This window comes from Ahaetulla prasina, chromosome 2 (genome assembly GCF_028640845.1).
Source record: "Ahaetulla prasina isolate Xishuangbanna chromosome 2, ASM2864084v1, whole genome shotgun sequence".
NCBI lineage: Eukaryota > Metazoa > Chordata > Lepidosauria > Squamata > Colubridae > Ahaetulla > Ahaetulla prasina.
This window is the reverse complement of record NC_080540.1, coordinates 99,142,875-99,156,353: the sequence shown is the minus strand read 5'-3', so window position 1 is coordinate 99,156,353 and position 13,479 is coordinate 99,142,875. Positions and strand designations below refer to the sequence as shown.

The 13,479-nt window shown below is 34.9% G+C and overlaps 1 protein-coding gene across 8 annotated transcripts in view; it reads right to left on the bottom strand.

Annotated features, from left to right (window-relative positions):
- Positions 1-207: 207 nt before the first annotated feature.
- Positions 208-13,479, bottom strand: part of RAD50 (RAD50 double strand break repair protein) — a 40,893-nt gene continuing 27,621 nt past the window's right edge. For 7 of the 8 annotated variants that reach the window (XM_058168741.1, XM_058168738.1, XM_058168743.1 and 4 more), the window contains 4 exons: positions 5,697-5,782; positions 4,887-5,029; positions 1,620-1,753; positions 208-460 (listed from right to left, as the gene is read on the bottom strand). In XM_058168741.1, coding sequence (XP_058024724.1) covers positions 274-460; positions 1,620-1,753; positions 4,887-5,029; positions 5,697-5,782 — 550 coding nt within the window. In that variant the 3' untranslated portion in view covers positions 208-273. The remainder of the gene's footprint in view (positions 461-1,619; positions 1,754-4,886; positions 5,030-5,696; positions 5,783-13,479) is intronic. The other variant, XR_009153404.1, reaches the window with a different exon arrangement.

The window sequence follows — 13,479 nt, the reverse complement described above, 5'->3', positions numbered from 1 at the left end:
GGCTACCAGATGCTTTATTCAGATGAACCTTTTCCCTAAAGGTTGGTAAGTGGTCTTACCAACCGCTACATTTCCATGCACAATTTTATTTTAAATTACCTTCTTCTCTCACCCGCAACATTTTAATACTGCAACTGTTTGGTAATTGTCAACATTTATCTATCTACACATACATTTATTTATGAGGGATGGGACTACTTCAACAGATTTTTTTTTTCATCCAAAGAAGAGTCTTTATTTGGAAGAATCTTACAATAGAGTCACTTGGAAGCTCTAGTGAACATATGATCCCAAAGTTGTGACACTGCATTTCACAATCTCAGAACACTGGTCAAGGTTCTTCTTAATTCTATAGAATTTCTCCACATATTCGGATCGACTCAACAGCTCCACAAAATCTTCATCGTGGGTTATCACAAGCAGCTGAAAGTTACGTTGCTGAGATCTACTTTTGATTATCCTTTAAAGAAAAAACAAATGCTGCATATGTAATGTCAAAGCTGATATAATCCAGAACGCACTTTTAACTTATTTTTCTATTCGATTTTATATTTAGGAGAGAGAGAAGTTCCGAGAAAACTGCACCTCAGATCGCGATGAGGCCATTGGTCAAGGAGAACAGAGATACTTGGAAGAGGTCAGTATTTGGCTTGTCCGGATCCCATTAGAAGTGATGTCAGACAAGTAAAAATGTAGAACAGGATCTGTCCAGTTCAGAGGAACAATATTAACTAAACACTATTTAAATGTGCTTTCTGTCAGATAACTAAAATATTTCTCTTTATTAAAAACTTTATCCATACCCCTTTATTTCTTTAGCCATAAAATTATTTCTCTTGCTTTTATATTACTAATTTTTAGGGCTGAGTACCAATTCTAAATATAGGTTTTAAATATGGTTTTAAGAAACAAGAATATTAAATTCTACATGATGTTGATCAATAAACTCCCTTTTTATGACCCTGTAATCCCTTAATCTGGGGTAGAGTCGACTAAATAGTGAGTGGCATGCAACCCATGAGGCCTCTGTTTGCTGAGTGGGGGCTTACTTCCACATCACATTAGCCAAGAGTAATTTTCCCAGTTCTACTCCACGTATGATCTTCACCAAGCAGTACTGGAGCTTTTGCCTTAGCTTGAGTAGTTGTTCAATTATGTGGAATGTGAATGCTAGCTGAACATAGAAGGAATACTTTTGCTTTTCATAATGAGGTAGAGGATAACATCATAGCTTCCAATTTTGAACAAAAAAGTGGTAGATAAATATAGAACACATTCGCTTAAAACTGAATCTATTGCTGCTAAAATTTTACATGCAGACAGTTACCTAATTACTTAGCTGTTTAATATGCATGGAAAGTTTCCACAGGCTTAAACTTACGCCTGAGGAAAGATGACTGATGAAGACTGTTTATTATGTGTATAACGGCTGACTTACGACTTACGTAATTGAGCCCAGACATCGTAACTTTGAAACTGGATCATAAGTCCCATTTTCAGGGTTCATCATTACTTTGAATGGTTGCTAAGTGACTGTTTGAGTCAAGGACTCCCTGTAATTTCTAGTTCCACATAAGTAAAGCTTCTTAAACTTCTTAGTAAAATCTGTGGATACTTACTCTACCAAAGCATGTGCAAGAGATTCAATATTTTCTCGGTCAAGATTGGTGGTAGGCTCATCCAATGCAAGAATACCACAATTGAGACAGAAGGATTCAGCCAGAGCAAGACGAATAATGAGAGAGGCAAGAACCTAAAATTAAAATAAATATTACTATTTGATAAATGGACCAGAATATGAAAATGTATTTAAAACCAATGCAATACTATCACTAGTACTGCCTTACTATGTGAGAAAAAGGGCCTGTTCAAAATGTTAAGGGTGCTGTTAAAGAACCCCAGTTTTCCTAAATACCATAAATATAATTTCCAAGTTTTACTATGAAAAAAGTATTAGCATATTTGTAGCATACATTAATTTGATGCAAATCACGAGCCATGATTAAACTTCTTAGCCCTCAGATAAAGAAAACCAAATTAATCTTATCTTTCTAAGGCTGAAAGTATCCCTAATAATGTGTGTACCTTTACAGCATAGTAGCACTGAAACAACACCAAGCTTATCTTGACCGATCACTCTAATTTTTCCATGGGCTGATCCTCCAATCTCTTGGGAGGAAAATGTGGATCTACTAGACCACTTAATATATGGGGGGAAAAACTAGTCTGTATATATAAAAAGACCCTTTAGAGATGACTACCGCCCGGGGTAATTTGACATTAGTCACCAACACTTCCTATGCAAGCACTTTATCTTTTAAATGTATATTAAAAGTCTACACACTTGAATTGGCTGAGTCACTTTCTCCTTCCATGAACAGAAAAAGAGAGTAAGGGTATTTTGTAATTATTATCCTTACAATTTTCTTAGTAAATTCCCTTCTGTTTCAAGTATTACTATGAAAATATTCATATACTTCTGGAAGGTATGATATCAGTGTGAAAGCTTATATGAGAGCAACAGCATATACTACTTCAAATGGTTAAACTAGAAAAATCTGAGTAATATATTTGATTACCAATGAAAGACAATCATGACTCATTACCATGGTTACTTTCTGAATTCAAGACTGAGTGAAAGTATACGAAAAGTTTCTAAAATTTTATTTTTTATTACAATAGGTAGCAATAGGTCCATGGCTTGGGACCAGGTTATCTGAGGGATCGTCTCTTGCTGGTCACATCTACCCAACCCATCAGAGCGAGGAGGAAGGGAATGTTGCGGGTCCCATCCCCGAGGGAGATATACCTGGTGGGACCCAGAAGAAGGATCTTCTCCATGGTGGCTCCTCTCTCTGGAACATCATTCCCCCAGAGATTAGAATGGCCACCACTATAATACTTCAGAATATTCCAGAAGGCACTGAAGACCTGGTTCTGCCAGCGGTCCTGGGGAGCCCAGAGTGGGATGGAGCCCATTAAACGGCTCATGTGATCTGCTGTTGCCGGGGCAGGGTGTGGTACGTGATTTTGTTATATTGTACTATATTAATTTATTTTATTCTTTTCGTTAGATTTTATTGTTTTAAATGTGGTCTTTTATTCTGTAAGCTGCTTTGAGTCGCCACGGACAAATAGGCGGCAATATAAATTCAATAAATAATAATAATAATAATCTACAATGTATATATCTTATTTTATGCACCAAAAAATAATTGAAAATGACTAGGTAAAATGCACCCAGAACATCATCAAGTGCTTGCTGGGTTTTAAACAAGCCACATAAATCTGCAACCATATCCTATAGTAGACAACTATTACATCTTTTTCACCAGTAAAAAAACCCTGAGAGCTTCCCATCTAACAGTCTTCCTCCCCTGCACTTTTCTCAACACAACTGATGAAACATATGCTTCACTCTGCTTTGTCATTGAAAGATGCAATGGTGACGGGTCTCCCCCTCAAGAAAACATTCCCCCCCAATTAAAATACAAAACAATTTTGCTTAACTGCAGTTGACAGGTTCCATGTGTATTTAGATAGGCAAAGAAGGAATTAGAAAGGAACATTTAAAAAGAGATTGATGAGAGTTTCTTCCCTACAGCAGGGGCAGCTAACCTGCAGCCTATCCGGCTTGTGTTTATGCATCTTTGCATCTCTGCATGATTTGTGTGCAAGTGTGCTTTTCAAACCCTTAAGTAAGCCCTATTTAGATGCATTAAGTCTTACCTATTTTGGGGGGGAAAATGCCCACTCTTATTAGGATTGCTACACAAGGAAGAAGAGTTTCATTGAAACGTTTTTGTGACAGAAACCACCATCACCTCTCATATTAAGATAGTGATACTAATAATATGCTCTGCATGCAGCCTGCTTTCCTTCACAAGTGATTTTCAGTGCCAAACTGGTTGGCCATCTTCCATTTAAATAAGCTAAGAAGAAAGGAACGCAAACTGTCTCAAAGGTGCTTTTTCAAAAGGCAAGTGGACTATGTTTTCTCCCTTGAGGAAGAAGACATTTTGCTTCTCATCCAAGAAGCTTCATCAGTTCTTGTTGGATGGGGGGAGCGAAGGTGAGGGAATGATTAGTTCTGATCATCCCCCCCCCCATCCACCCAGAATTGATGACGCTTCTTGGTTGAGAAGCAAAATATCTTCTTCCTCAAGGGAGAAAACATAGTCCACTTGCCTTTTGAAAAAGCACCTTTGAGACAACTATGACCTGGATGTCTGAGAATATCCATAGACAATGCAAACTGTACTGCTCTAAGTAACCACTTTACACTTTCCAATGCTCATGTGAAAAAACAGGCTAAAAAAATATCTTCAGTGTAACTAGTTTCTCAAAATAGAATGTCTTGAAAGCAAATATGATCTGAAGCTGGGAATTAAAACTATTCTAAAAACAAATAATTCTTGGTACCGAAGAATATAAACTGCAGTTTGATGGAGACTTTACACAAAATGACAATGTGAATCTTACTCCAATTAAACACAGACAGGATCATCTGAATGCAGTTCCTTAACTTGCTCTGTACAGTTCACTGGGTTTAATATGTAAAATTAAACCCAGTGATCAATTCAAAATATGAATTGACTCTTTGTTCTTTCTTATTCATTCCATCGTGCTTCGCTAATTGTGGGGTCACAATTTCTGAGTTCACTTTTTCAACAAATACTCTAGATCAGGAGTGTCAAACCGGTGGCCCGCAGGCTGGATGCATCACGTGCAGGCCATGCTTACCCACCTCCACAAAGGGAAAAAACTTCACAATACATTACGTGATGGCAATGTCACGCAGCAAGTTTAACACCTCTGCTCTAGATCCTATTCCTGGTATAAATGTCTACAAATCAATGAATTGGCATGAAAACAATACTACATACCTTTTGGCCAGCACTGCATCTGCCCCTCATATCTAGAGCAGTGTCTCCTTTTGTCATGACTACCCTGTAATTGTAACTCCTCCTTTTGTCAGAAGCAGAGATATTGTCATCAGCATCAGACCGAATTTCTATATAGTCAATATCTTTAGGAGGAAAAAAACCATTTTATGCTGTTACGTTGCCAAAACAACTTTCTTTTCCTCAAAGCATTCTAATCATTATCTACAGAATAAATCCACTCTATTACCACATAGGCATAAGTCATTTGTCTACAATATAGTCACATTGGTTCAGATTTTTGCCAAAAGCTTTTCCCGATCTTGTTTGGATACTTATTATGGATTTTGATTTTGCATCCGTTAGCCAAGGAGAATGGATTTTCCTTACAACCCACTCTCCAATGCACTGCACACAAACTCTTTTTTTAGAAATGTAAATGCTGAAGGTATTACTTTTTAAAAGTTAAAAGAAATTTCAAAATGCAGAATTCTGTTAACTCAGCAATTGCAATATATAGAAGTCTGTTAAGAGGAAGATGATGATGTAACAAGGCAAGTAATAGGAAAGAATTCATGTAAATGTATCAATTAAGATGACTCAACTGGAACTGGGATATTGCTTATTATGAAAGATTATATAACCTCTCTAGGAATGAATGTATAAATCTATTTTTATCTTAAAGAAAGATGATCTCAGAATTTTATCTCCAATACTCCCCATTTCCAATAAAATCTAGTGCAAGTATATACTCTCTATACATACATACATACATACATACATACATACATACATACATATATATATTTGTACCTTGTCCCCTGTATGTGCTTCGCCACAGGTCACGAATTATCTTGTTAATTTCTTCCATTTTCATGCTATGAAATGTCATTATTGCTCTAAGAGATGAAAAAGAGTAAACAGACTTTAAAAATTTAAGTTCCTTTGCTTTCACTATACTCTGATCTTGCATTGCTGTGCTTTGATATTTAAGGAAGATGCCAGAGCTATGTAAAAAGTTCTACTACAAGCATGATAAAAAGGCTATTGCCTGGAAACTACACCACTAAAATACCATATATTGAACCTTGTATGATACCTTCAGGTATTCTTAAAAGATGCTATAAATGTCACAGCAATTTTCAAATAACTGACGCCACAATCCAACAGAAAATGGATCCATTATTCTCATGGATCCAAGTACACTATTCAAAGACTGGGACGATGGTGTAGCTATTCATTGTTTAACAATGATCAGAAATAAGACCATAAGTAGAAACAAATTAAAAGCATTCTGCATCCGCTTAAAATAATCTTTAAAAAAAGTCTTGATTTTAAAGTAACAAATTTAATCAGGTGATTTAAAGTATAGTATTTATTACAGTAATAGTAATGTGAGCTTCAAAAATATTTTTCCTCCTTACAGAAGCAAAAACATATATAGTTATTAGGACATATTTGGAATATAAAAAGATTGTTGACTAGTTATGCCAAATTAAGTAAACATGTAATTAATACAGCACTATTCATATAAAACAAGACCTCCAAATCTCTCTCATTTATGTCCATGCAGCATTAACTTGGTGTCATTACTCCTTTGCCAAGAGCTGCCTAGTAAGCCAGGATTTCTCATTTTATCGTCTCAGGATATTCTGACTTTAAAATGGCTACTCTTGAACAAATATCCATACAAATATAAAGTAGCTCAGCTATATAGGTAGTCCTCGATTTATGACCACAACTGAGCCCAAATTTTTTGTTACTAAGCGAAACATTTGTGAAGTGAATTTTGCCCCATTTTACAACCTTTCTTGCCATGGTTGTTAAGTGAATCACTTCATTAACACAGTTGTTAATTTAGCAACTGGGTTGTTAAGTAAATCTGGCTTCGCCAAACATCCTAATTTAGATTACATGACTGTGGGGATGTTGCAATGGTTGTGTGAAAAAAGGTCCTAAGTGACCTTTTTCAGTGCTGTTGAATGGTCACTAAATGAACTGATGTAAATTGCAGACTCCCGGCATTCATTAAGATGTTCAACATTATTTCCTAAAATATTTTTTTTACTGCCTCAAAAAAAGAGACATTAATCAACATGGCAGGGGAATAAATTATTTTTGACACATTATAAACTAACACTAATTTTCAGAACTTTTGAACAGACGGAGAAAAAACAATTTCTTTTTTTCAGAAAAAAATTGTCCCAAATGTTTTATTAAATATATAATTTTGACTTTTAAAAGTTTTAAAATAATAAAACAATACAAATTTTGAAAGAGGAAAAAAGAAAGAAAAATAATAGAAAAGAAAAATGAAAAGAAAAAATTATAAACAAGCAGTTTCCAACCTAGCAGCAGTTATAAATGCATTTATATTTTATTCCTTCTCTTTGTAAGGTTAGACCATAATTTCCTTCATTCCATAATCTACCCTTTCTAATAATCAAAGCTATAAATTATAATTTCATGTTATTCCTTTTTTTTAAAACAAAAAGTCCATAAAGGGTTTCCAGTCACTAATAGTTATTGTTCTTTCTTCAAACAAACAAATCAATTTTTGTCTTCTCTGCTTATTCTGTCATCTTCACCAGCCATTTCTCAGTTGTGGGAATTTCAGGGTCTTTCCATTTTGACTTTGCATATAATAATCTCACAGCAGTTATATATAAAACCAATATTCCATAACTCTTTTTTATTTTCTATTTAATAGCCCCAGCAAGAAGAATTCTGGTTTTGATTGGATATTAATGTTTCTTCGTATCCCCTATATGTATTTGAAGCAGAATTTTCTGGCTTTTTTGCAGTTCACCAGGTATGATAAAAAGACACTTCATGCGTTCCATATTTTCCACAGAAATCTGAACTATTTTATACTAGATAAAAGAAATCATTTTTTTGGAGTCATGTACAAATGTACATCATTGTATAAAAGTTCTCTTTTAAATCGTAATGTAAATTTCAATCCTTTCAGTCAAATATTTTCCACTTGTTCTATCAATATATTAGGTCCAAAGTTCTTAGCTGATTTTATCATACACTCTCGTTGGTTCTTCTGTTTTAAGTTTTAACAAATGTTTGTTTATTTTAGCAATTACATGTTAATCATTTGTACATAGCTTAATTTCAAATTCTGTCCTGTACTGTTTAATTCAAAACACCCTGTTATCTACTTTAAATCTTCCTCTTAAATGTGCATATGAAAACCATTGAAACTAAATGCCTCTGAAGACAAGTGATCTCTTGATTTCATCTATTCTTCATCCTCTTGTAACAACTCTCAACAGCATAACCATCTCTCTTGCTGTTTCTTATCTATAAAATTCTGAGACCCTTAAAAGTATTTTGGGCACAGTCTGAATTTGTATCTATTCTGTAGTCTCAATGTAGCATTTCTAATATAGTGATCTTTAAAAACTACATAGACTTTAGCTTCATTGTACCACAGAACGTTATGCCATCCAAACCTCAGGTTGTGCTCTTCTAGTCATAGAATTCTCTTATTTCTTGGAAGCACCCATTCCTTCATCCAAACCAGCGGTGAAATCTATTTCTCTTTGCTACCGGTTTGGCAACGGGAGCATGTGGGAGTGCGTGCCGAGGTGTCTCTTCTGTGCATGCGCAGAATCTTCTGCGCACGCGCAGATGGTAAAAAAACCGTGATGTAATGACATCCTGGCAGGTGGGTGGCGCCTGCTGCTGCTGCCAGTTCAGCAAGCCGGATAAAACTGGCCGGATTTTACCGCTGATCCAAACCAAGCAGCAGAATGCAAAATATAGGCAGCCCTCTCCTCCTCCTCATTCCTTTGCATCTTGGAGGTCTTTATATTGCTTAAAAGGCAAATCACTTGTCAAAATACAGGTTGTTTGAAACAAAAAATACATTTTAGGCAATACATTCATTTTTATCACTGAAATATTCCCCAACAATGACAACTGTAATTTCTCCCATCTTAGAATATCTTTAATACCATTCTCTGTTAGCATAACTGTTCTGAAATAACATAAAATTCATAGTAATACTCAGGCACTTCACTTTTTTCTCAATCTTAAAAACACTTTTTTAATCAATTCTTTTGGCTCTTCCATCCCCGTATTTTTTGTTAACTTCACACACACGAAAAATTCAAACAAACCCAAATTCTGGAAAAACTAAAATACATGTATCTGACATAATCTTCATTTCAAGCCAATTACTGATTTAGATTCAGATTTAGGTATGCTGTAGTACAAATAAGTTGTTTTACTCATAGTATTATGTTTGAAAACTAAACATAATTACTTTTTTCAATTTAAAAGTATAATTCAGAAAAGAATTTACTACTTGGATTTACTTTGAAATAGTTTAAAAACTTTTTTTGGCACGCCTGTCCATATGTGCGCATACACTTTTTATGTCTTATGAGGCCTACAGAAAAGAAGATCCACAGACATTTGACATTTAAAAAAATCAGAAACATAGAAGGCCACATCCAAATCAGAGATGGAATTCTTCTTTAATGAAAGCAGCACTGCCATGATAAGAGTTTTGCACTTGAGGATTAAAACTGCCCTGCTGGTGTTCTCCCTCCATTTTTTAACTACAAGAAAATATTTTATTTGTGAACAGTGTTTTAAAAATATTTCAATGTTAGAAGGAAAAAAATAGTGGGGGACATTTTCCACCCTGAATTTTTAAGTTTTCTTTCCTGAACTTTCATATCTTGTTTACCCTATAAGTGACTTCCGACCATTAATTATGGTAATTAACTTTGTACTTATACTGTATATATCTCATTTTTCTTAATTGTTTATGCTTTTCCTGTCAAATCTTATATTTATGGTCATGCACATGATTATATGGAAGTACACTAACAAGAAGCCAAAATGTTACACTAACAAGAAGCCAAAATGTTAATAATGCAAATCTTATTTCTATATAGCTACTAATCCTTCTCAGTAAGAAAACCTTTTGTATTATTCCATTATACTTATGATTGCGTACTAACTTCAGAAACCTTAGGTTATTTAGTTACCTCTACACTATATTTTTGTAATTATAATAATAGCAAAGGCACAAATAGAAAATAGATAATGGAAAATATAATTTGGTAGATGGTGTAATGAAGCCCAAAGGTGTTCCAAGAACTCTTGGTTTCATTCTTCTCATTACTTATATTTAGTCATGCTTCCGTTGTAACACAGGATTTTATAGCAGCTTTTTGCCTGATAATATCAAATTGACTCATGGTTATTTTTTACTAGTGAACGAAGTGGCATATTTTGGATGTATCAGATAAACATACAGAAAGAGAAGCATATTTACTTATCATGTTTAATCTTATCATGTTTTTAAAAATATAACAATAAAAAAGCTTTCCTTTTTTAGAGAATGAAAAAGAGAAGTTATTAGTTTACTTTTTAATTTCATAAGTTGCTTATTTTCATTTAGGCCAATGCTTCCCCTATGTAGGTAAATTATTCCAATTGGGTAAAAGTGTTTTTATGAATCCATTACCCATCATAAGAGTGACATCTAAATTAACTTAAAGATTGCCATGTGTATTAAAATATATTTGAAAATAACTAACAGTATTTCTGTTAAGATGAAAAATAACAAAATTACCAATGGTAATTTGGTGAAATGACATAAAAATCATTCCTTTTTAAAAAAATAATACCCATAGTCTTTGAGTTACCATCATTTGTTTAGCAACCAAAGTTATGACAGTGGTCACTAAATGGTCACTAAACAAATGGTTGTAAGTTGAGGACTATCTGTATTAGATTTTAAAGTAGCTTTAATTTAAAGGTAGACTTCAATTTATTTTATATTGCAAGCTAATCATATCTCACAAGGCAACTATAAGACATCTCCACCAATTCTCCTGACCAAGACCAATTTACTTTTCAATTGGAGTTCACGTCCTTTCATATTATTCAGAAAAGTTTGTACTCCTTGTAAAGGATAGAAAAATAAGGATAGGATATTTCTCTGGGGTAACCCTCAGAAATTCCAAGGCTGGAACCTCTTGTTTTAAGGAAATATGTGGTGTGGAATTTCTGACACGTTACTGTTTTAATGCTACAATAATCCAAGACCACCTTAATGAAAGACTGCAGAAGCACCAGGATATTGATCTGCCAGGTCTTCTCTGGACCTAATTATGGACATAGCAGTTCCTTATTTTTTCAGGGTTCCAAAATGAAGGACAAAAGAACTACAACACTCTGATGTATGATGATATAATGGTCATGACCCCACACTCCAAAGTCTATTACTGCACGATCAACAGAATTACAATACAGAATGTGTAAATTGGAAGGGATGTTATAGGCCACCAAGTTAAAGCCTCCATTCTGTGCAGAAATCTAAAAGTAAGTCATATAAATGTAAGAAATGTAAGTCATCCAGTCCTGATTGAAAGCCTACAACAAGGGGCATTCCTCCACTGTTCCAATCTGGGCAACAGTTTAACAACTCTTACAACCATGGAATTCCTTCTAGTATTCAGCCTAAATCTCTTTTCTTTTAACTTCAGTCCAAGGGTTCTTGTCCTGTTCTTAGTTTTAAAAGAAAATAGATCTGCCTGTAAGGTCTTTTCAATATTTATTTGCTATCCTGTCCTCTTACTCTTTTTTAAGTGAAACGTATAAAGTTTTTTACATTTTTCTACTAGGTCTTGATTTTATCAGCTCTTCTCTGAACCCATTCAGCTTCCCTACGTCCTTTTTTAAAAGAGGGTTGTTCAAAACTGTTCTCAAAAAGCAGTCTAATCGCTGGGGGACTTTGGGCCAGTCATTCTTTCTCAGTCCATCCCACATTACAGGGAGTTTATGGGGAAAATAGGTGGAGGGAGCAATTCACACAGGAAGTCCTCAATTTGTGACTGCAGTTGGGTCCAGAATTTATGTTGCTAAGCAAGGCAGTTGTTTGTGAAGTGAATCATACCCATTTTATGACCTTTTATGCCACAGTTGTTAAGTGAATCACACAGACAGCAAATACGGCTTTCACCATTGAATTTGCTTGTTGGAACCCATCTAGGAAGGTTACATGATTTTGGACACTGTAAGTATTGTAGCGATAGCAATAGCACTTAGACTTATTTACCACTTCACGGTGCTTTACAATCCTCTCAAAGTGGTTTACAGAGTCAGCATATTGCCCCCAGCAATCTGGGTCCTTATTTTACTGACCTCAGAAGATAGAAGGCTGAGTCAACCTTGAGTAGGAGAGACTCGAATTGCTGAACTGCTGGCAGTTGTGAGTCAGCAGAATTAGCCTGAAATACTGCATTCTAACCACTGCACCACTACAGTTCCTAAATACTATTGTAAATACTAAATTCTATTGTAAATACTGGCTGGTTGTTTAAGTATCCAAATTTTGATCATGTGAGCATGAGGATGGTGTGACAATCCTAAGTGTGAGGACTGACTATAATAGTTTTCAGTACTGTTATAACTTTGAATATTACTAAATGTATGGTTGTAAGCCGAGGACTACTTCTATGCGACTTTGAGCAAAATAAAAGAGGAACATAAATCTAATAAACGCATAAATAAACACATGTATTCAGAAATAAAACCTAGAATCTCATGTTGTTATTGTGAGCTAGTATTAACAGGTATAGCTGACCTATAGCTGCCAGAAGTTTAGAATGTGGTAGCAACAGGTCCCTAGTGGAGAAGAGAAAGTGAATTGCTCACGCTTCCTCCTTTTCTTATCCTTTTGCCACTTGTGCTCAATCAGTTCTTAGTACGTAGGGATGCAACCTGCAGTATTAAGAATCTTGATGTGGTAACAGTCAACATCACAGGACTTTTAGCACGAAAAAATACGGATTTGCGTACTGTCCTCAATATGGTGGAAATATGGAATCAGCAGAGAGATGATGGCAAAATATCCTGGGTCGAAATAACCACAAAACTGTCTATAGTGGGTGCTTCTTCCCACAAACTCTAATAATCTGCAACTGGTACTGAGGATGAGTCACTACCATATGTGGTTTTTCTGACTGTGAGTTTGCTTTTGAATGGATCTCTTGGGGCCACACAGGCCAAGAAAGACCTATCACATCCCAATATATGAATTAGGAAGAATCACAGAAGAAAGGCCTGGAAAAACAGTGGGATGAACCTCAATGCATCAGCATTTGGAGTGGAACTGAGGAAAAAGTTGATAAGTTGCTGTCTGGTGGGACTTCTGGAAAAAACTTTAACCTTCCATTAGTACTGATAATTTACTGTACAAGCACAGAACAAATTAACTGAGTGATAAATATTTTGTTATTAATTTTGTTTGTAGGTCTGCTTTTATTTTAAATGTGGATGAGCAGTAGCAGATTAAAAGGACAAAATAAAATAAAACCAAATATATGCAAAGTCTTGTCTTCCAATAATGAATAGATTATATTTGAGCTTAAATATAGATTATTCACCCTAACCTAAACCATATATGAGAGAATACAGAGCTCATTCAGTTTTAGCTATCCAAGTATGTATGTCTAATTGCCACCTAGACATATTTGCAACTTGGGTTTTATCAGGTATTATATAAGAACTATCCAAAAATCAGATCCTAAATTTAAAGAGGTATTTTTTGCAGACAGTATCT